General features: G+C 52.0%; 1 protein-coding gene across 2 annotated transcripts in view; it reads right to left on the bottom strand.

Moving 5' to 3' along the window:
- Positions 1-22,503, bottom strand: part of LOC129530148 (granulocyte-macrophage colony-stimulating factor receptor subunit alpha) — a 47,177-nt gene extending 24,674 nt beyond the window's left edge. The window contains exons 1-4 of one of the 2 annotated variants that reach the window (XM_055377213.2): positions 22,443-22,503; positions 17,615-17,702; positions 5,666-5,767; positions 2,903-3,045 (exon numbers count right to left, since the gene is read on the bottom strand). In XM_055377213.2, the coding sequence (XP_055233188.1) occupies positions 2,903-3,045; positions 5,666-5,741 (219 nt within the window). In that variant the 5' untranslated portion in view covers positions 5,742-5,767; positions 17,615-17,702; positions 22,443-22,503. The remainder of the gene's footprint in view (positions 1-2,902; positions 3,046-5,665; positions 5,768-17,614; positions 17,703-22,442) is intronic. The other variant, XM_063703412.1, reaches the window with a different exon arrangement.
- Positions 22,504-24,026: the final 1,523 nt, after the last annotated feature.

The raw sequence follows: 24,026 nt of genomic DNA, 5'->3' as shown, positions 1-24,026 counted from the left end.
GGAGAGCAGTGGCGCGATCTCGGCTCACTGCACCCTCCGCCTTCCAGGTTCAAGCAATTCTCCTGCCTCAGCCTCCCGAGTAGCTCGGATTACAGACACCTGCCACCACACCCTGCTAATTTGTGTATTTGTAGTACAGACAGGGTTTCACCATGTTGGCCAGGCTGGTCTCAAACTCCTGACCTCAGGTGATCCACCCGCCTCGCCCTGCCCAAAGTGCCGGGATTATAGGCGTGAGCCACCACGCCCGGCCATGGTATTGGTTTTTACCTGGATTTGGCGACATGCACCTGCCTCCCTTTGTGAAATCATCCCCCTAAGCTTCCTCCGAGGACTCTGAGTGGATACGCCGAATACCAGCTTGCAGGTGAAAACTCAATCTTATACTCTAGCAGTGCTGAAAGTATCAGACTAGAGGCCAGGTGCCGTGGCTCACACCTGTAATCCCAGCACTTTGGGAGGCCGAGGTGGGTGGATCACTTGAGGTCAGGAGTTCAAGACCTGCCGGGCCAACATGGTGAAATCCCATCTCTACTAAAAATACAAAAATTAGCGAGGCGTGGTGGCACGCACCTGTAATCCCAGCTACATGGGAGGCTGAGGCAGGAGAATCTCTTGAACCCAGGAGGCACAGGTTGCAGTGAGCTGAGATTGCGTGCCTGCACTCCAGCCTGGGCAACAGACACAGACTCCATCCCCCCAAAAAAAGGGTCGGACATGGTGGCTCACACCTGTAATGCCAGCACTTTGGGAGGCTGAGGTGGGTGGATCACTTGAGGTCAGGAGTTCAAGACCAGCCGGGCCAACATGGTGAAACCCCCGTCTCTACTAAAAATAAAAAAATTAGCCAGGTGTGGTGGCAGGCACCTGTAATCCCAGCTACTCGGGAGGCTGAGGCAGGAGAATCTCTTGAACCCAGGAGGCACAGGTTGCAGTGAGCTGAGATTGTGTGCCTGCACTCCAGCCTGGGCAACAGACAGAGACTCCATCCCCCCAAAAAAAGGGTCAGACATAGTGGCTCACACTTGTAATGCCAGCACTTTGGGAGGCGGAGGTGGGTGGATCACTTGAGGTCAGGAGTTCGAGACCAGCCCGGCCAACATGGTGAAACCCTGTCTCTACTAAAAGTACAAAATTAGCTGGGCGTGGTGGCGGGCACCTGTAATCCCAGCTACTTGGGAGGCTGAGGCAGGAGAATCTCTTGAACCCGGGAGGCACAGGTTGCAGGGAGCTGAGATCACGCCAGTGCACTCCAGCCTGGGCGACAGAGCGAGACTCCATCCCAAAAAATAAAGGTCGGACACGGTGGCTCACACCTGTCATGCCAGCACTCTGGGAGGCCAAGGGGGTTGGATCACGAGGTCTGGAGTTGGAGACCAGCCTGATCAACATGGTGAAACCCCACCTCTACTAAAAATACAAAAACTAGCCAGGCGTGGTGGCACGCAGCTGTAATCCCAGCTACTCAGGAGGCTGAGATAGGAGAATCGCTTGAACCCAGCAGGTGGAGGTTGCAGTGAGCCAAGATCACACCAGTGCACTCCAGCCTGGGCAAGAAGAGCGAAACTCCATCTCAAAAAAAAAAAAAAAGTGTGTCATCTGGGGTAACATAGCAAGACCACCCATCCCTCCGTGTAACACCTACCTATAGAATTGATTATCAATCTTCCAATCATCTATTATCACCTGTCAGTCAATAAATCATCTATCACCTGTCTATCGATCACCCATATTTCTCTCATCCTCTCCCTCCTCCTTCTATTCTTTCTGTGTTTCTCCCTCCTTCCCTCCCCTCTCCCCGCTCTTCCGTCTCTGTTTCCTGTGTTCCAAAAACCCTGACCTTAATCCCTTGGGGAACCAGGATGGTGACACACTGACAACGTGACTGACACTTTACTTTTCTCCATCCTGCTTCCACCAGACCCAGGCGCACATCCAACTGCATTTGCCAGGATTTCTCTTCTCCTGGGGTAAAATACGGTAACACAGGCTCTGCCTCAGGGAATCAGGCTCTGGTACACATTGTGGACATGACCTAACAGCACTTTCCCGGTCCCCGTGAGATTATTGGCTCTGACATTTCTCCAAATACCACACTTGTGTTGTTTGTGTCTGTGGCCCTCTCGCTTTTATTTAACTGAATTTATTATTATTATTTTTTGAGACAGAGTTTTGCTCTTGTTGCCCAGGCTGCAGTGCAATGGCACCATCTCGGCTCACCGCAACCTCCACCTCCTGAGTTCGAGCGATTCTTCTGCCTCAGCCTCCCGAGTAGCTGGGATTACAGGCACCTGCCACCACACCCAGCTCACTGCAACCTCCGCCTCCCGGGTTCAAGTGATTCTTCTGCCTCAGCCTCCCAAGTAGCTGGGATTACAGGCGTGCAGGAGCACGCTAGACTAATTTTTGTATTTTTAGTAGAGACAGGGTTTCACCATGTTGGTCAGCCTGGTCTTGAACTCCTGACCTCAGGTGATCCACCTGCCTCGGCCTCCCAGAGTGCTAGGATGACAAGCGTGAGCCACCACACCCGGCCTTATTTTATTTTATGAGACGGAGTCTCGCTCTGTCGCCCAGGCTGGAGTGCAATGGCACGAGCTCGACTCACTGCAACTTCCACCTCCCGGGTTCGAGTAATTCTCCTGCCCTCAGCCTCCCGAGTAGCTGGGATTACAGGCATGCACCAGCACGCCCGACTAATTTTGTATTTGTAGTAGAGATGGGGTTTCACCATGTTGGTCAGGCTGGTCTCGAACTCCCGACCTCAGGTGATCCACCTGCCTCGGCCTCCCAAAGTGCTGGGATTACAGGCGTGAGCCACCGCACCCGGCCGGCCCTGTTGCTTTTAACTCAGAAAGGGGTGTGTAAAGGACAGGGGTTGAGCATGGGAAATTCGTCTCACCCTGGGTTCCACGACTCTGTTCTTCTTGTCAGTTAAGAAACACCTGCTGAAGGTTGTGTTTTCTTGGCAGTCCCAGCTTAAATTCATCGTCCTGGAGTCAAACCTCACATTGAGACCAGAAGCTGGTACCACTGTTCGCAGATCTGCAAGGAGCGGGCACTGGATTCAGAATTTCCTCTTTTCTTTTCCTTTTTTTTTTTTTTTTTTGAGATGGAGTCTGGCTTTGTCTCCCAGGCTGGAGTGCAGTGGTGTGATCTCAGCTCACTGCAAGCTCCGCCACCCGGGTTCAAGGGATTCTCCTGCCTCAGCCTCCCGAGTAGCTGGGATTACAGGCGCCGACCACCATGCCCAGCTAATTTTTGTATTTTTAGTAGAGACGGGATTTCACCATGTTGGTCAGGCTGGTCTCGAACTGCTGACCTCAGGTGATCCACCTGCCTCAGCCTCCCGAAGTGCTGGGATAACAGGCGTGAGCCACCGTGCCCGGCCGGCCCTGTTTTCTCTCCTCCCACCCGGCTCTGGGAGGTGAAGTTCAGGGCTGGAACCTGCTGATTTTCCTCTGTCACCCACGTGGCCCCAGGACGTCCCACATCCTCAGGTATCTGTTCCTGCCTTGTCCATCTTCCCTCCTTTTCACAGCCCCCTTGCTGTTTCTGAAAAAGGAGATTTCTACTGCAGAAATATTCAAAAATCATCTGAAGACTGGGGGTGGTGGCTCACGCCTCTAATCCCAGCACCTTGGGAGGCTGAGGCAAAAAGCTGACTTGAGCCCAGTAGGTTGAGATCCCGCCTGGGCAACATAGCAAGATCGCATCTCTTAAAAAAAACAATTTTTTAAAAAAATTTAAATTAGGCAGGCGTGGTGGTGCACATCTGTGGTCCCAGCTTGCTCCTTCTCCACATGGAGATGTTTACTGCAGAAATCATCAACAACTGGCCGGGCACGGTGGCTCACGCCTGCAATCCCAGCACTTTGGGAGGCCGAGGCGGGCGGATCACCTGAGGTCAGGAGTTCGAGGCCAGCCTGGCCAACGTGGTGAAACCCTGTCTCTACTAAAAATACAAAAAAATTAGGTGGACATGGTGGCGGGTACCTGTAATCCCAGCTACTCAGGAGGTTGAGGCAGGAGAATCGGTTGAACCCAGGAGGTGGAGGCTGTAGTGAGCCGAGATCATGCCACTGCACTCCAGCCTGGGAGACAGAGTAAGACTCCATCTCAAAAAAAAAAAAAAAAAAAAGAGAGAGAGAGAAAGAAAACCGCTTGAATGAGAACAGGCAAAGGCTCTTTATCCAGAGTGATGTGGCTCTGAACACGCTTCCCAAATTATGGAACCTTGGCAGTTTAATATAAAGCTGAAGGAATTTGAGAAAATTGCAGAAACAGAAAGCTGTCTTTGTCTGTCTTCCCTGAACCAGGTCACAAAAACCTGGAAATATTTTCCTGAAGCAGGCCCTGACACCCTCAGTCAAGAGGGTGCCTCCCGGAAATGCAAATCAAAACCACAATGAGCTATCATTCCACGCCAGTCACAGTGGCTGTTATTAAGAAGTCAACAAACAAGAGGCTGGGTGTGGTGGCTCACAGCTGTAATCCTAGCACTTTGGGAGGCTGAGGCACGGGATCACCTGAGGTCAGGAGTTCGAGACCAGCCTGGCCAACATGACAAAACCCCGTCTCTATTAGAAATACAAAAATTAGCTGGGCATGGTGGCGGGCGCCTGTAATCCCAGCACTTTGGGAGGCCAAGGCAGGAGGAACACCTGAGGCCAGGAGTTTGAGAACAGCCTGGCCAACATGACAAAACCCCATCTCTACTAAAAATACAAAAAAATTAGCTGGGCCTGGTGGCAGGCGCCTGTAATCCCAGCTACTCGGGAGGCTGAGGCAGGAGAATCGCTTGAACCCGGGAGGCTGAGTTTGCAGTGAGCTGAGATTGAGCCATTGCACTCCAGCCTGGGCAACAAGAGGGAGACTCTGAAAAGAAAGAAAAAGAAAGAAGGAAAGAGAAAGAAAGAAAGAAAGAAAGAAGAAAGAGGAAGAAAGAAACAAAGAAGGAGAATAAACAAAGAAGGAGAAAGAGAGAGAGAGAGAGGGAGGGAGGGAGGGAGGGAAGGAAGGAAAGAAAGAAACAATGGAAGGAAGAAAGAGAGAGAGGAAAGGAGGGAAGGAAGGAAGAAAGAGAAAGAAAGAAGGGAGGGAGGGAGGGAAGAAGGAAGGAAAGAAGGAAACAATGGAAGGAAGAAAGAGAGAAAGGGAAGGAGGGAAGGAAGGAAGAGAAAGAAAGAAAGAAAGAAGAAATGAATCAGGAGGGAGAGAAGGATGGAAGGAAGGAGAGAAGGAAGGATGGAAAGAGGGAGGGCAGGAGGAAGAGAAGGAAGCAAAGGAGGGAAGAAGGAAAGGAGGAAAAAGGAAGGAAGTGAAAGAAGGGAGGAACGAAGGAAGGAAGGAACACTTTGGCCCCATGCAGACGTGGGTCCTCATCCTGGCCCCATCACTACCTGGATGGTCATTGGGTTAAACTGTGGAGGTATCTGAGCCTCCGTTTTCTCATCTGTAGAATGGGTGGATGGGAATTAATAGCAGAAAAGGAGGTGAGAACAAGAGGAGCTCTGAGCTTCTGGTGGGTTGGCTGGTGCTTATTGGGTCCCTCATAAACATTAGAGATGAAATGCAGATGGACCCAGGTATCCAGATAGGTCTCCAGATGCAGGACATCTAAACAGGGGCAGCAGAGAAGGTTCAGCCAGGTTTCCATACTTACCTGATTTCTCTGCGATCAGGAGGAACGCTGGGTGTGGTAACTCACAGAGCAGAAGGCTTGTCACCAGGAGAAGCATGGTGCTGGTCAGAGAGAAGGGAAGAGCTGCAGGAGAGAAAATATCACACAGTGAGGAGGTTGCCTCTCCCAGGACATTCCTGGCAGGGGAGCCCAGGGAGGTGATTTGGGGAAACAAACCCAGGATGGTGGTCAGCTGCTGACCTGGTCAAATGAGGGGTCATGGCCAGCTGGGGAAGGTCTGCAGGGTCATTATTCTGTCTCCCACATGGGACTAGGCTGTGGACATCTCTGGGGCCATTATTCTGTCTATCACATGGGGATTAGGACGTGGACATCTTTGGGGCCATTATTCTGTCTCGCACATGGGATTAGGACGTGGACATCTTTGGGGCCATTATTCTGTCTCACACATGGGATTAGGACGTGGACATCTTTGGGGCCATTATTCTGTCTCGCACATGGGATTAGGACGTGGACATCTTTGGGGCCATTATTCTGTCTCCCACATGGGATTAGGATGTGGACATCTTTGGGGCCATTTTTCTGTCTCGCACATGGGATTAGGACGTGGACATCTTTGGGGCCATTATTCTGTCTCGCACATGGGATTAGAACGTGGATATCTCTGGGGCCATTATTCTGTCTATCACATGGGGATTAGGACGTGGACATCTCTGGGGCCATTATTCTGTCTCGCACATGGGATTAGGACGTGGACATCTGTGGGGCCATTATTCTGTCTCGCACATGGGATTAGGACGTGGACATCTCTGGGGCCATTATTCTGTCTCGCACATGGGATTAGGACGTGGACATCTGTGGGGCCATTATTCTGTCTCGCACATGGGATTAGGACGTGGACATCTTTGGGGCCATTTTTCTGTCTCGCACATGGGATTAGGACGTGGACATCTCTGGGGCCATTATTCTGTCTCCCACATGGGGATTAGGATGTGGACATCTCTGGGGCCATTATTCTGTCTCGCACATGGGATTGGGACGTGGACATCTCTGGGGCCATTATTCTGTCTATCACATGGGGATTAGGACGTGGACATCTCTGGGGCCATTATTCTGTCTCCCACATGGGATTAGGACGTGGACATCTCTGGGGCCATTATTCTGTCTATCACATGGGGATTAGGACGTGGACATCTTAGGGGCCATTATTCTGTCTCGCACATGGGGATTAGGATATGGACATCTCTGGGGCCATTATTCTGTCTCGCACATGGGATTAGGACGTGGACATCTTTGGCATCTCAAGATGGTCAATCTAGAGTCAAGCTTCCATGGTTCATGGGTCATGGCTCAGCTGACCTTCACGAGGGAACCCATAGCTGACACTAAAGGCAGGTTCTAACACACTTCAAGGAAATTGCAGTCACTTTCATTCATTTTTCATAGCTTTTACTTTCTGTTAATAATTAGTGGATTTGGGGAAATAAGATAAAGGATGGCTCAGGTTTTCATTTTCATAACTTTTGCTTTGTTTTGTTTTGCTCTTTTGTACTTTTTTTTTTCTTTTTTGAGACGAAGTCATGCTCTGTCACCCAGGCTGGAGTGCAGTGGCGCGAACTCGGCTCACTGCAACCTCCACCTCCCAGGTTCACACCATTCTCCTGCCTCAGCTTCCCAAGTAGCTGGGACTACAGGCGCCCACCACCACACCCAGCTAATTTTTTTTTTTTTGTATTTTTAGTAGAAACAGGGTTTCACCGTGTTAGCCAGGATGGTCTCGATCTCCTGACCTTGTGATCCACCTGCCTCGGCCTCCCAAAGTGCTGGGATTACAGGCGTGAGCCACCGTGCCCGGCCCTGCTCTTTTATACTTTTTTAAAAATCCTGACTTTTGCAACAGCTATAAAAGGCAAGTGAATAAAAAAAAGAAGAGGAAGAAAGAAAGGGTGAGTACATAAAATGACATGAATGAAGTTTAAATACTTATGATTAAGGGAAAGAAGCCACTTTGAGATGGCTGCAGACTGAGTCATTCTAACACTTGGACACTGTGGAAAAGACAAAATCATGGAAACAGTAAAAAGATCCGGAGTTGGTTGGCGTTGGGCAGACGGAGGGATGAATACATGGACCTCAGAGGATTTTTAGGGCAGTGAAACTACTCTTATTTGATACTTCTTTATGCAAAAAAGGAAGAAGAAGAAGGAGGAGGAGGAGAAGGTGCAGGAGGAGGAGAAGGACGAGGAGGAGAAGGAAGAGAAGGAGGAGTAGGAGGAAGAGGAGGAGAAGGAGCAGGAGGAGGAGGAGGAGGAGGAGAAGGAGGGGAGCAGGAGGAGAAGGAGGAGGAGGAGAAGGAGGAGGAGGAGAAGGAGGAGGAGGAGAAGGAGGAGGAGGAGGAGAAGGAGAAGGAGGAGAAGGAGGAGGAGAAGGAGGAGGAGGAGGAGGAGTAGGAGGAGGAGGAGGAGGAGTAGGAGGAAGAGGAGGAGAAGGAGCAGGAGGAGAAGGAGGAGGAGGAGAAGGAGGAGGAGGAGGAGAAGGAGAAGGAGGAGAAGGAGGAGGAGAAGGGGGAGTAGGAGGAGAAGGAGGAGGAGGAGAAGGAGGAGGAGGAGAAGGAGGAGGAGGAGAAGGAGGAGGAGGAGAAGGAGGAGGAGGAGAAGGAGAAGGAGGAGGAGGAGGAGAAGGAGGAGGAGAAGGGGGAGTAGGAGGAGAAGGAGGAGGAGGAGAAGGAGGAGGAGGAGAAGGAGGAGGAGGAGAAGGAGGAGGAGGAGAAGGAGAAGGAGGAGAAGGAGGAGGAGAAGGAGAAGGAGGAGAAGGAGAAGGAGGAGAAGGAGGAGGAGAAGGAGGAGAAGGAGAAGGAGGAGAAGGAGGAGGAGAAGGGGGAGTAGGAGGAGAAGGAGGAGGAGAAGGAGGAGGAGGAGAAGGAGGAGGAGGAGAAGGAGGAGGAGGAGAAGGAGAAGGAGGAGAAGGAGGAGGAGGAGAAGGAGAAGGAGGAGAAGGAGGAGGAGAAGGAGGAGGAGGAGAAGGAGGAGCAGGAGAAGGAGGAGGAGGAGGAGGAGAAGGAGGAGGAGGAGAAGGAGGAGGAGGAGAAGGAGAAGGAGGAGAAGGAGAAGGAGGAGAAGGAGGAGGAGAAGGGGGAGTAGGAGGAGAAGGAGGAGGAGAAGGAGGAGGAGGAGAAGGAGCAGGAGGAGGAGGAGAAGGAGGAGAAGGAGGAGGAGAAGGGGGAGTAGGAGGAGAAGGAGGAGGAGAAGGAGGAGGAGGAGAAGGAGGAGGAGGAGAAGGAGGAGGAGGAGAAGGAGAAGGAGGAGAAGGAGGAGGAGAAGGAGGAGGAGGAGAAGGAGGAGCAGGAGAAGGAGGAGGAGAAGGAGGAGGAGGAGGAGAAGGAGGAGGAGGAGAAGGAGGAGCAGGAGAAGGAGGAGGAGGAGGAGAAGGAGGAGGAGGAGGAGAAGGAGGAGGAGGAGAAGGAGAAGGAGGAGAAGGAGGAGGAGAAGGAGGAGGAGGAGGAAGAGGAGGAGAAGGAGCAGGAGGAGAAGGAGGAGTAGGAGAAGGAGGGGAGCAGGAGGAGAAGGAGGAGGAGGAGAAGGAGGAGGAGGAGAAGGAGGAGGAGGAGAAGGAGGAGGAGGAGAAGGAGAAGGAGGAGAAGGAGGAGGAGGAGAAGGAGGAGGAGAAGGAGGAGGAGAAGGAGGAGAAGGAGGAGGAGGAGGAGGAGAAGGAGGAGGAGGAGGAGGAGAAGGAGGAGGAGGAGGAGAAGGAGGAGGAGAAGGAGAAGGAGGAGGAGAAGGAGGAGGAGGAGGAGAATGAGGAGGAGGAGGAGAAGGAGGAGGAGGAGGAGAAGGAGGAGGAGGAGGAGAAGGAGGAGGAGGAGGAGAAGGAGGAGGAGAAGGAGGAGGAGGAGAAGGAGAAGGAGGAGGAGGAGGAGAAGGACGAGGAGGAGGAGAAGGAGGAGGAGGAGGAGAAGGAGGAGGAGGAGAAGGAGGAGGAGGAGAAGGAGGAGGAGGAGGAGAAGGAGGAGGAGGAGGAGAAGGAGGAGGAGGAGGAGAAGGAGGAGGAGGAGGAGAAGGAGGAGGAGGAGGAGAATGAGGAGGAGGAGGAGGAGAAGGAGGAGGAGGAGGAGAAGGAGGAGGAGGAGGAGAAGGAGGAGGAGAAGGAGGAGGAGGAGAAGGAGAAGGAGGAGGAGGAGGAGAAGGACGAGGAGGAGGAGAAGGAGGAGGAGGAGGAGAAGGAGGAGGAGGAGAAGGAGGAGGAGGAGAAGGAGGAGGAGGAGAAGGAGGAGGAGGAGGAGAAGGAGGAGGAGGAGGAGAATGAGGAGGAGGAGAAGGAGGAGGAGGAGAAGGAGGAGGAGGAGAAGGAGGAGAAGGAGAAGGAGGAGGAGGAGGAGAAGGAGGAGGAGGAGGAGAATGAGGAGGAGGAGAAGGAGGAGGAGGAGAAGGAGGAGAAGGAGAAGGAGGAGGAGGAGGAGAAGGAGGAGGAGGAGGAGAATGAGGAGGAGGAGGAGGAGGAGAAGGAGGAGAAGGACGAGGAGGAGAAGGAGGAGGAGGAGAAGGAGGAGGAGGAGGAGAAGGAGGAGGAGAAGGAGGAGGAGGAGGAGAATGAGGAGGAGGAGGAGAAGGAGGAGGAGGAGGAGAAGGAGGAGGAGGAGGAGAAGGAGGAGGAGGAGGAGAAGGAGGAGGAGAAGGAGGAGGAGGAGAAGGAGAAGGAGGAGGAGGAGGAGAAGGACGAGGAGGAGGAGAAGGAGGAGGAGGAGGAGAAGGAGGAGGAGGAGAAGGAGGAGGAGGAGAAGGAGGAGGAGGAGGAGAAGGAGGAGGAGGAGGAGAAGGAGGAGGAGGAGGAGAAGGAGGAGGAGGAGGAGAAGGAGGAGGAGGAGGAGAATGAGGAGGAGGAGGAGGAGAAGGAGGAGGAGGAGGAGAAGGAGGAGGAGGAGGAGAAGGAGGAGGAGAAGGAGGAGGAGGAGAAGGAGAAGGAGGAGGAGGAGGAGAAGGACGAGGAGGAGGAGAAGGAGGAGGAGGAGAAGGAGGAGGAGGAGAAGGAGGAGGAGGAGAAGGAGGAGGAGGAGAAGGAGGAGGAGAAGGAGGAGGAGGAGGAGAAGGAGGAGGAGGAGGAGAAGGAGGAGGAGGAGAAGGAGGAGGAGGAGAAGGAGGAGGAGGAGAAGGAGGAGGAGGAGGAGAAGGAGGAGGAGGAGGAGAATGAGGAGGAGGAGAAGGAGGAGGAGGAGAAGGAGGAGGAGGAGAAGGAGGAGAAGGAGAAGGAGGAGGAGGAGGAGAAGGAGGAGGAGGAGGAGAATGAGGAGGAGGAGAAGGAGGAGGAGGAGAAGGAGGAGAAGGAGAAGGAGGAGGAGGAGGAGAAGGAGGAGGAGGAGGAGAATGAGGAGGAGGAGGAGGAGAAGGAGGAGGAGGAGGAGAAGGAGGAGGAGGAGGAGGAGGAGGAGAAGGAGGAGGAGAAGGAGGAGGAGAAGGAGGAGGAGGAGGAGAATGAGGAGGAGGAGGAGGAGAAGGAGGAGGAGGAGGAGAATGAGGAGGAGGAGGAGAAGGAGGAGGAGAAGGAGGAGGAGGAGGAGAATGAGGAGGAGGTGGAGGAGAAGGAGGAGGAGGAGGAGAAGGAGGAGGAGGAGAAGGAGGAGGAGGAGGAGAATGAGGAGGAGGAGGAGAAGGAGGAGGAGGAGGAGGAGAAGGAGGAGGAGGAGGAGAATGAGGAGGAGGAGGAGAAGGAGGAGGAGAAGGAGGAGGAGGAGGAGAATGAGGAGGAGGTGGAGGAGAAGGAGGAGGAGGAGAATGAGGAGGAGGAGGAGAAGGAGGAGGAGGAGAAGGAGGAGGAGGAGGAGAAGGAGGAGGAGGAGGAGGAGAAGGAGGAGGAGGAGGAGAAGGAGGAGGAGAAGGAGGAGGAGGAGGAGAAGGAGAAGGAGGAGGAGAAGGAGGAGGAGGAGAAGGAGGAGGAGGAGGAGAAGGAGGAGGAGGAGGAGAAGGAGGAGGAGGAGAAGGAGGAGGAGGAGAAGGAGGAGGAGGAGAAGGAGGAGGAGGAGGAGAAGGAGGAGGAGGAGGAGAAGGAGGAGGAGAAGGAGGAGGAGGAGGAGAAGGAGAAGGAGGAGGAGAAGGAGGAGGAGGAGGAGAATGAGGAGGAGGAGGAGGAGAAGGAGGAGGAGGAGGAGAATGAGGAGGAGGAGGAGGAGAATGAGGAGGAGGAGGAGGAGGAGGAGGAGGAGAAGGAGGAGGAGGAGGAGAAGGAGGAGGAGGAGGAGGAGGAGGAGGAGAAGGAGGAGGAGGAGAAGGAGGAGTAGGAGAAGGAGGGGAGCAAGAGGAGAAGGAGGAGGAGAAGGAGAAGGAGGAGAAGGAGAAGGAGGAGGAGAAGGAGGAGGAGGAGGAGGTGGAGGAGAAGGAGGAGGAGAAGGAGGTGGAGGAGAAGGAGGAGGAGGAGAAGGAGGAGGAGGAGAAGGAGGAGAAGGAGAAGGAGGAGAAGGAGGAGAAGGAGAAGGAGGAGAAGGAGGAGGAGAAGGAGGAGGAGAAGGAGGAGGAGAAGGAGGAGGAGAAGGAGGTGGAGGAGAAGGAGGAGGAGAAGGAGCAGGAGGAGAAGGAGCAGGAGGAGGAGGAGAAGGAGGAGAAGGAGAAGGAGGAGAAGGAGGAGAAGGAGAAGGAGGAGAAGGAGGAGGAGAAGGAGGAGGAGAAGGAGGTGGAGGAGAAGGAGGAGGAGGAGAAGGAGGAGGAAGAGGAGAAGGAGGAGAAGGAGGAGAAAAGCTACTCGGTATGATTCTACAAATGGTGGATCCATGTCAGTGTACTTCTATCCAAGCCCATAAGCAAGAAGAAGATAAAGGAGGAGGAGAAGGAGGAGGAAGAAGAAGAAGAAGGGGAAGGAGAAGAAGAAGAAAGAAGAGAAGAAGAAGGAGGAGGAGGAAGAGGAGGAAGGGGGGAGAAGGAGGAGGAAGAAGAGAAGGAGGAGGAGCTACAAACTCAACCAATTGTCAACCAGAAAATGTTTAAATTCATTTATAGCCTGGAAGCCCCCACTTTGAGTTGTCCCGCCTTTATGGACCAAACTAATGTATTTCTTTTCTTCTTCTTCTTTTTTTTTTTTTTTTTGAGACGGAGTTTCACTCTTGTCGCCCAGGCTGGAGTGCAGTGGTGCAATGTCGGCTCACTGCAACCTCCACTTCCCGGGTTCAAGCGATTCTCCTGCCTCAGCCTCCCAAGTAGCTGGGATTATAGGCGCCCGCCATTATGCCAGGCTAATTTTGCATTTTTAGTAGAGACGCTGTTTTGCCATGTTGGCCAGGCTGGGCTCGAACTCCTGACCTCAGATGATCTGCCTGCGTCAGCTTCTCAAACTGCTGGAATTACAGGCATGAACCACTGCACCCGGCCTTTGTAGCATCTTTAGTTCAAGCGTCTGCACCTGGTGGGACCCATCTGTCCACCCTGAGGTTCCTGCTCCAGACCTCCTCTCTGAAAGATTGCGTCTCTCGGCCGGGCACAGTGGCTCACGCCTGTAATCCCAGCACTTTGGGAGGCCAAGGCAGGCGGATCGCCTGAGGTCAGGAGTTCGGGACCAGCTTGGCTAATACGATGAAACCTCGTCTCTACTAGAAATACAAAAATTAGCCGGGTGGGGTGGTGGGCGCCTGTAATCCCAGCTACTCGGGAGGCTGAGGCAGGAGAATCGCTTGGACCCAGGAGGTGGAGGCTGCAGTGAGCCGAGATTGTGCCACTGCCTTCCAGCCTGGGTGACAGAGGGAGACTCTGTCTCAAGGAAAAGCAAACAAACAAAAAAAAACCGGTTGTGTCTCTCAGACCGTTCCTCTGCAAGAGGAACCTCGCTTGCTAAGGGGAAGTAAAAGCATGTAGGCCACACCTGTTTCTTCTTCTCCTGCCCCTGCCCCCCGGACTCATCTGTAGCCCACATGACAGGGATGTGGCCGCTTCCCCCACTGGACTGCAGCACCCCGCTTCTTGGAGCCTGCTTCTGGGTCTTGCAGGTGTTTCTGGGCACTGGACAGACTCTCCTGTGGCACCCTAGAGATGCACATTCTGTCTGGGTGGGCCTGACCTTGAGATCCAGATACAACTCCCCAGGTGGTGGTAACAGGTGTAGAAGTCCTGTTCCTTGAGACTGGCCCCCTCTGCTGAGTCACTAAATGTTTGGGATATTTGTGTACTTCTCTTGCACTAGTTATTATTATTATTATTAATTATTATTATTATTTTGTAGACGGTCTTGCTCTGTCGCCCAGGCTGGAGTGCAATGGCACGATCTCGGCTCACTGCAACCTCCGCCTCCCGGGTTAAAGCAATCCTCCTGCCTCAGCCTCCCGAGTAGCTGGGATTACAGGCACCCGCCACCATGCCCGGCTAATTTTTGTATTTTTAGTAGAGATGGGGTTTCACCATGTTGGCCAGGCTGGTCTCCAACTCCTGATCTCAAGTGATCCCCCTGCCTCGGCCTCCCAAAGTGATGGGATGACAGGTGTGAGCCACTGTACGTACGGCCTTCTTGGTTGACTTATTTATTTATTTTTTGGAGACGGAGTCTCACTCTGTCACCCAGGCTGGAGTACAGTGGCGCCATCTCGGCTCACTGCAACCTCTGTCTCCTAGGTTCAAGTGATTCTACTGCCTCAGCCTCCAAGTAGCTGGGACTACAGGCACGCACCAACATGCCTGGCTAATTTTTGTATTATTAGTAGAGATGGGGTTTCACCATGTTGGCCAGGCTGGTCTCGAACTCCTGACCTCAGGTGATCCACCTGCCTCGGGCTCCCAAAGTGCTGGGATTATAGGCATGAGCCACTGCACCTGGCCTCTGGAGTAGCTAGTCTTTCACTATTTTACTTTCACAATAAACTTGCTCGCCCTGAAATTTTTTTCTTTTTTGAGACTGAGTCTCATTCTGTCGCCCAGGCTGGAGTGCAGTGGTGCCATCTCGGCTCACTGCAACCTCCGTCTCCCAAGTTGAAGCAATTCTACTGCCTCAGCCTCCGAGTAGCTGGGACTACAGGCACGCCGCAACACGCCTGGCTAATTTTTGTATTTTTAGTAGAGACGGGGTTTCACCATGTTGGTCAGGCTGGTCTCCAACTCCTGACCTCAGGTGATCTGCCCACCTCAACCTCCCAAAGTGCTGGGATTACAGGCATGAGCCACTGCGCCCAGCCTCTGGAGTAGCTATTCTTTCACTATTTTACTTTTGAAATAAATTTGCTTTGGCTTTGCACTGCTGACTCACCCGGAATTTTTTTTTTTTTTTTTTTTGAGATTGACTCACTCTATCGCCCAGGCTGGAGTGTAGTGGCATGATCTCCACTCACTGCAAGCATCACCTCCCGGGTTCACGCCATTCTCATGCCTCTGTCTCCCGAGTAGCTGGGACTACAGGCACGCACCCCCACACCTGGCTAATTTTTGTGTTTTTAGTATAGATGGGGTTTCACCATGTTGGTCAGGCTGGTTTCGAACTCCTGACCTCGTGATCCGCCCGCCTCTGCCTCCCAAGGTGCTGGGATTACAGGTGTGAGCCACCGCGCCTGGCCGCCCTGAATTCTTTCTTGTGTGAGATCCAAGAACCCCCTCTTGGGGGCTGGATCCGAACCCCTTTCCTGTAACACAAGCACCCTTGGTTGATGCTTTAAGAGAAACATGAGATGGGGCAGGAAGGGGTTATAACGAGCGACTTCTAAGCTTTCTGTCATTTCTTCACCTCCTTTCCCTGTCTTCTCAGCTACTGTGTAAGCTTTATTTATTTATTTAGAGACGAAGCCTCGCTCTGTCTCCCAGGCTGGAGTGCAGTGGCGCGATCTCAGCTCACTGCAACCTCCGCCTCCTGGGCGGAGTGGTCCTCCTGCCTCGGCCTCCCGCGTAGCTGGGATTACAGGCATGCACCACCATGCCCAGCTAATTTTTGTATTTTTAGTAGAGACAGCATTTCACCATGTTGGCCAGGATGGTCTCGATCTCCTGACCTTGTGATCCACCTGCCTCGGCCTCCCAAAGGGCTGGGATTGCAGGCGTGACCCACCACACCTGTCTGCTACTGTGTATGCTTTCTAGCAGGCCAGGATATGCCTCCCCAGACAAGACTGTGGGAAATCAGTATATGCCACTCCAAAATACATTTCACCCCAAAATATATTTACTTGACATATTTTGAAATGGTCCTGCAAAACTGTCTGTTGGCTGGCCACAGAGGCTCACGCCTGCAATCCCAGCACTTTGAGAGGCTCAGGTGGGTGGATCACTTGAGGACAGGAGTTCAAGACCAGCCTGGACAATACGGTGAAACCGTCTCTCTACTAAAAATACAAAAACTAGCCAGGTGTGATAGCGGGCGCCTGTACTCCCAGCTACTCGCGAGGTTGAGGCAGGAGAATCACTGGAACTCGAAAGGCAGAGGTTGCCGTGAGCCAAGATCATGCCACTGCTCTCCAGCCCAGGCAACAGAGCAAGACTCCGTCTCCAAAAATTAAAAATAAATAAATAAATATATATATAAACAAACATAAAACCAAGCTGCTGGCTGGGTGAGGTGGCTCACGGCTGTAATCCCAGTACTTCTGGAGGCTGAGGCAGGCAGATTAGGTGAGGTCAGGAGTTCGAGACCAGCCTGGCCAACATAGTGAAACCCTGTGTCTACTGAAAAACAAAAACAAACAAACAAACAAACAAAATTTAGCCAGGCGTGGTGGCATACCTCTGTAATGCCAGCTACTTGGGAGGCTGAGGCAGGAGAATTGCTTCAACTCCGGAGGCAGAGGTTGCAGTGAGCTGAGATCGCTCCACTGCACTCCAGCCTGGGTGACAGAGTGAGACTCTGTCACAAAAAATAAAACAAATAAAACAAAACAGCCAGACACGGTGGCTCACGCCTGTAATCCCAGCACTTTGGGAGGACGAGGTGAGCAGATCACGTGAGGTCACAAGTTTGAGACCAGCCTGGCCAACATGGTGAAACCCCGTTGCTACTAAAACTACAAAAATTGGCCGGGCGTGGTGGCTCACGCCTGTAATCCCAACACTTTGGGAGGCTGAGGCGGGCGGATCATGAAGTCAGGAGATCGAGACCATCCTGGCCAACACGGTGAAACCCCGTCTCTACTAAAAATACAAAAAATTAGCCGGGCATGGTGGTGGGCGCCTGTAGTCCCAGCTACTCGGGAGGCTGAGGCAGGAGAATGGCGTGAACCCGGGAGGCGGAGGTTGCAGTGACCCGAGATCGTGCCACTGCACTCCAGCCTAACAGACTGAGCAAGGCTTCATCTCAAAATAAACAAATAAATAAATTAAATTAACTTACATAAAATAAGTAAACAAACAAAAACATATAAAACCAAACTGCCGCTCAACCAGCTTGGATACGTGTTCTCAGGATCTCTTTAGACTATTTTCCCTGGGCCTTCTTGCTCACTCATATTTGGCTCAGAATAAATCTCTTTAAATATTTTGCTGTGTTTGGGACGGACTGTCGCTCTGTTGCCCAGGCTGGAGTGCAGTGGCGCGATCTTGGCTCACTGCAACCTACGCCTCCTGGGTTCAAGCGATTCTCCTGTCTCGGCCTCCGGAGTAGCTGGGACTAGAGGCACCTGCCACTACACCCAGCTGATTTTTGTATTTTTAGCAGAGATGGGGTTTCACCATGTTGGCCAGGCTGGTCTGGAACTCCTGACCTCATGATCCCCCCGCCTCAGCCTCCCACAGTGCTGGGATTACAGGCTTGAGTCACTGCGCCCGGCCGGCTCTTTTTTTTTTTGACAGGTTCATGTGTCTCTTCTGCCTGGAGACCCTTCAGGAGGATGTGCCTTGTCACGCCGCTTCAGGAGGATGTGTACTGTCTCAGAGGGAACGTGACATGTTAAATTTGTCATAGGTCAGACAGTTCCTCATTCAGATTCTTCTGCCCTGAGTTCTCACTTCTATCCTGGTTCATCATTACGGAGCAAAACATTTCAGTTCTTTAGACTTCACTTAAAAAAAAGAAAATCCCCAACCACATTACCGACAGGCCGAAGGAAGCACGTTCAGGGTTCTACGCAAACATCGCCGCTTCTCGGATCTGCTGTCTCCACGGATTTTCCTGCTGTGAACTGTGAAAGGTAAATAAGTCTCAGGACCCCAAAATCATGAAAGGTCATAGTGGAAACTGTCTTAGGCAAACCTGCCTCGCATTTTATTCGTAAATAAGGTACTACAAAGGTTTTAAAAATTACATACCGGGGCCGGGCGCCATGGCTCACGCCAATAATCCCAGCACTTTGGGAGGCCAAGGCTGGTGGATCACCTGAGGCCAGGAGTTTGAGACCAGCCTGGCCAACGTGGAGAAACCCTTTCTCTGCTAAAAATACAAAAATTAGCCGGGTGCGGTGGCAGGTGCCTGTAATCTCAGCTACTCGGGAGGTCGAGGCAGGAGAATCGCTTGAACCTGGATGACGAAGGTTGCAGTGAGCCGAGATATCGCGCCACTGCACTCCAGCCTTGGCTACAGAACGAGACTCTGTCAGAAAAAAAAAAAAAAAATACAAAAATGAGCTGCGTGTGGTGGTCCATGCCTGTAATCCCAGTGACTCAGGAGGCTGAGGCAGGAGAATTGTTTGAACCTGGGAGGCAGAGGTTGCAGTGAGAGTGAGCCGAGATCGCACCACTGCACTCCAGCCTGGGTGACACAGCAAGACTGGATCTCAAAAAAAAAAAAAAAAAAGGCCGGGCACAGTGGCTCACGCCTGTCATCCCAGCACTTTGGGAGGCCGAGGCAGGTGGATCACTTAAGGTCAGAAGTTCAAGAACAGCCTGGCCAAGATGGTGAAACCCCGTCTCTACTAAAAATAGAAAAATCAGCTGAGCGTGATGGTGAGCGCCTGTAATCCCAGTGACTCGAGAGCCTGAGGCAGGAGAATCATTTGAACCTGGGAGGCAGAGGTTGCAGTGAGAGTGAGCTGAGATCGCACCACTGCACTCCAGCCTGGGTGACACAGCAAGACTGGATCTCAAAAAAAAAAAAAAAAAAAAAAAAAGGCCGGGCGCAGTAGCTCAAGCCCGTCATCCCAGCACTTTGGGAGGCCGAGGCAGGTGAATCTTTTGAGGCCAGGAGTTCGAGACCATCCTGGCCAACATGGTGAAACCCCGTCTCTACTAAAAATACAAAAATTAGCTGGGCGCGGTAGTGGGTGCCTGTAATCCCAGCTACTCAAAAGGCTGAGGCAGGAGAATGGCTTGAACACGGGAGGCGGAGGTTACAGTGATAGTGAGCTGAGATTGCACCATTGCACTGCAGCCTGGGTGACAGAACAACACTGGATCCCCAGCTCCCTCCCCACCCCAAAAAATGTATGAAAGCAAATTGTGCCCTGTGTATCCACAGCACCTGTCATTGCGATTTCCTGAGGCTCTGTCATGGGCAGGCGCCCTTAACCTCGGCAAAATGAACTTTCTAAATGGACTGAGACCTGTCTCAGATACATCTTTTTTGGTTTACAGGACATTTTGCACTCACGGAAAATTATGCAACATCTTTGCGTTTTGTCTGTACCGCTTATACTTTTTTCTCTTCTTCTTTTTTGTGTTTACAGAATGAGTTTTCTTTCCCCTTTCTGGAAATTTTCGGCTGATCCTAAAATAGAGGCCGCCAAGCTTCCTTCTCAGATTCAAAGCAAGAATGATGGAGATTGAGGGAAATCATGATATTTTACCCCAACACAGGGCTCCGTGGTATAACAAGGATTTTTAATGAAAAACCCTTTCATGCCGGGCGCGGTGGCTCACGCCTGTCATCCCAGCACTTTGGGAGGCCGAGGCGGGCAGATCATGAGGTCAGGAGATCGAGACCATCCTGGCAAACACAGTGAAACCCCGTCTCTACTAAAAATACAAAGAAAATTAGCTGGGCATGGTGGCAGGTGCCTGTAGTCCCAGCTACTCAGGAGGCTGAAGCAGGAACCCAGGAGGTGGAGGTTGCAGTGAGCTGAGATTGCACCACTGCACTCCAGCCTGGGTGACAGAGCAAGACGCTGTCTCCAAAAAAAAAAAAAAAAAAAAATTAGCTGGGTGTGGTGGCATGTGCCTGTAATCCTAGCTACTCAGGAGGCTGAGGCAGGAGAATTGCTTGAACCCAGGAGGCGGAGGTTGCCGTGAGCAGAGATCGCGCCACTGCACTCCAGCCTGGGCGACAGAGCAAGATGTTGTCTCAAAAAATAAATAAATAAATAAATAAATAAATAAATAGATTAGCTGGGTGTGGTGGGGGCACCTGTAATCCCAGCTACTCAGGAGGCTGAGGCAGGAGAATCACTGGAACCCGGGAGGCGGAGGTTACAGTGAGCCGAGATGGCACCACTGCACTCCAGCCTGGGCAACAGCACGAGACTCTGTCTCAACAAAAAGAGTGAAATGTGATTTAGCATACCCATAAAACGTGCAACAAGCTGTCCAAATCCAGACTCTTAGTTCCCCAATCTGGGTGGTAACTTAAGATGCCTCATTTCTGTCTTTTTTTAAATTTGCAATAATTTAATCTTTTTTTTATACACGAGGGATGGGGGAATCTTACGATGTTGCCCGGGCTGGTCTGGAATTGCTGTGGCCTCAAGCAATCCTCTGTCACCTCAGCCTTCCAAAATATTGGGGTTACGGACGTGTGCCAGCACGCCCAGCCTTAAATGTTCCATTTATTTATTTATTTATTTTGAGATGGAGTCTCACTCTGTCGCCCAGGCTGGAGTGCAATGGCGCGATCTCAGCTCACTGCAACCTCGGTCTCCCGGGTTCATGCGATTCTCTTGCCTCAGCCTCCCAAGTAGCTGGGATGACAGGCGCCCGCCACCACACCCCAGCTAATTTTGGGTATTTTTAGTAGAGATGGGGTTTCTCCATGTTAGCCAGGCTGGTCTCGAACTCCTGACCTCAGGTGATCCGCCCACCTCGGCCTCCCAAAGTCCTGGGATTACATCACGCCCGGCTTAGAGGGACTCCATCTTGAATAGGGGCTGGGAACAAGGAGGCTGGGACAGGCTGGGCAGCATTCCCTGGAGGTCAGCCATTCCTGACGCAAGATATGTGAACAGATGGATACTGTTTAGTAAACAGACCCAGGACTGAACAGACACAGAAACCTCCTGATGTGTTGATATCTTCAGAACAAAAGCTTTCATAGTGTGAGAATCCGTTTTGCTTTAAAAATAATATTGGGCCAGTCACGGTGGCCCACACATGTCATCCCGCCACTTTGGGAGGCTGAGGCAGGAAGACAGATTGAGTCTAGGAGTTCAAGACCAGCCCGGGAAACACAGCGAAACCCTCGTCCCTACAAAAATACAAATATTTGCCAGGAATGGTGGCATTTGCCTTTGACCCAGCTACTCGGGAGGCAGAGATGGGAGGATTGCTTGAGCCCAGGAATTCAAGACAGCAGTAAGCTGTGATTGCACCACTGCCCTCCAGCCTGGGTGACAGAGCCAGATGGTCTCAAAAAAAAAAAAAAAATATATATATATATATATATAATATTGATTATTGCAAAACATAGTCATGACAAAGATGAATCCTTTATCAGACACCCTTGTAGTGGAGCATCTCTCCCCATGATTTTTTATTTTAGTTATCTTTTTTTGGGGACAGAGTTTTGCTCTTGTTGCCTAGGCTGGAGTGCAATGGTGCAATCTGGGCTCAGTGCAACCTCTGCCTCCCGGGTTCAAGCGATTCTCCTGCCTCAGCCTCCCGAGTAGCTGGGATGACAGGCACACACTGCCACACCTAGCTATTTTTTTCTATTTTTAATAAAGGTGTAGTTTTGCCACGTTGGCCAAGCTGATCTCGAACTCCTGAGCTCAGGTGATCCGCCCGCCTCAGCCTCCAAAAGTGTTGGAGGCATGAGCCACCGTGCCCGGCCCCCCTTTACTATCTTAATAAGCTTGCTTTCAGTTTGCAATGTGAACTTGCCTCCAGTTCTTTCTTGGGCAAGATCCCAGAACCCTTTCTTGAAGTCTGGATCAGGACCCCTTTCTAGTAACCAGTAACACCATCACACTCCCTACCCCTTTCAGCTCTGCATTCGTCTCTTTTCTTCTCTCTTTTTTTTTTTTTTTTTTGAGACAGAATCTCGCTCTTGTTGCCCAGGCTGGAGTGCAGTGGTGCAATCTCAGCTCACTGCAAGCTCCGCCTCCCGGGTTCAAACGATTCTCCTGCCTCAGCCTCCTGAATAGCTGGGATTACAGGTGCTTGCCACCACCATGCCCGGCTAATTTTGTATTTTTAGTAGAGACGGGGTTTCTCCGTGTTGGCCAGGATGGTCTCGAACTCCCGACCTCAGGTGATCCGCCCGCCTCAGTCTCCCAAAGTGCTGGGATTACAGGCGTGAGCCACCATGCCCGGCTGCGTTCATCTCTCGAAACGGCTTCCGGATGCCACAGATTGCTATGAATTCACGTGATAATTCCGTGCTAGATACTACACCCCAACGCCCTGTAGCTTAGCAATGTACAGCCAATCATTAATTAATTGCTTTTTTCTGTAAACCAACGAGAATTCCCAGCAAACAGCTTCACAGAAGCCCCCTGCCTGTCCTCCAACAACGCCTCCCTCTTTATTTTATTTTATTTTATTTTTTTAATTTTGCCTTTAAAAACCTGCATATAACAAAGGCAGAAGACAACTCATATGCAAGGTTCCTTGGCTCTCAGTCTTCTGGGCCGCTGTCCCCACTTCGGCTCGAGTCAACGTTTGAAATCTTATGTTACAGTTCAGTCTCTTTCTTTTCTATCGACAGACACAGCAGAAACATGTACCCGGGGGACTCGACATGCTCAAAGACCACAGAATGAAAGAACTTAGCTTACCCCACGGCATCCGCTTCCTCTCCTTCCACCTGCTTTTCTTCTCTCGGAGACTCCCGCTTCTGAGTAGCTCCTTTCAGAGTTCCTCAGTGTCATCATACCCTCCCTGCCCCTCCCTCCCCAGCTTCCTCATTTCATAGGATTGGGAAACCTGTAATTGCTCCGTGAGTTCATTGGCTCCTGACCTCGTCTCCAAAGACTGGCCCGTGGAACAGCTCAAGTGTGAGTCCCACACACATCTACATACACACACCTGCACACACATGTATGTCTGCACACACATCTGCACACGGAGACCTGCACACGCACACATCCCCACACGCCTGCACACACGTGCACACACACTCCTGCACACATGCTTGCACGTGCGTGCATGTTTGCACACACTGCACACACAGACCTGCACACACACATCCCCACACACCTGCACACAGTGCGCATGGGCATACACACAGCTACACACACATCTGCACACATATCTGCACAAACAAGCACACTGGCACAGTCCTGCACACACACCTGCACACACATACATGTCTGCACACACATCTGCACACACAGACCTGCACACTCACACATCCCCGCTCTCCTGCACGCACATGCATGTCTGCACACACAGACGAGCACACACATCCCCACACACCTGCACACAGGACACATGTGTGTACACACAGCTACACACACACATCTGCACACACACCTGTACGTACCTCTGCACAAACTAGCACAATGGCCCACACACACTTGACTACACACGCACATCTGCACAGAGAACTGCACACACACATCCCCACACACCTGCGCACAGTGCACATGGGCGTACACACAGCTACACACACATCTGCACACACACCTGCACACACATGCATGTCTGCACACACAACTGCACACACAGACCTGCACACACACATCCCCACACACCTGCACACAGTGCACATGGGCGTACACAGAACTACACACACACATCTGTACACAAGCACATCTGCACACACACACCTGCACACATATCTGTACACACACACGCCTGCACACAGTGCACATGTGCATATACACAACGACACATGCACATCTGCACACACATCTGCAAACACACACCTGCACACACATCTGTACACACACACCTGCCTACACATGCATGTCTGCACACACAGACCTGCACACACACATCCTCACACACCTGCACACAGTGCACATGTGCATACACACAACTACACACACATCTGCACACACACACATGCACACACACATCCTCACACACCTGCACACAGTGCACATGTGCATACACACAACTACACACACATCTGCACACACACACATGCACACACACCTACACACACGTCTGTACACATACACACCTCCATACACATGCATGTCTGCACACACAGACCTGCACACACACATCCCCACACCTGCACACAATGCACATGTGCATACACACAACTACACACACATCTGCACACACACCTGCACACACATCTGTACACACACACACCTGCATACACGTGCATGTCTGCACACACAGACCTGCACACACACATCCCCACACACCTGAACACAGTGCACCTATCCATACACACAACTACACAC

The sequence above is a fragment of the Gorilla gorilla genome, chromosome Y (assembly GCF_029281585.2).
Source record: "Gorilla gorilla gorilla isolate KB3781 chromosome Y, NHGRI_mGorGor1-v2.1_pri, whole genome shotgun sequence".
Lineage (NCBI taxonomy): Eukaryota > Metazoa > Chordata > Mammalia > Primates > Hominidae > Gorilla > Gorilla gorilla.
This window is presented reverse-complemented; position numbering and strand designations above follow the sequence as displayed.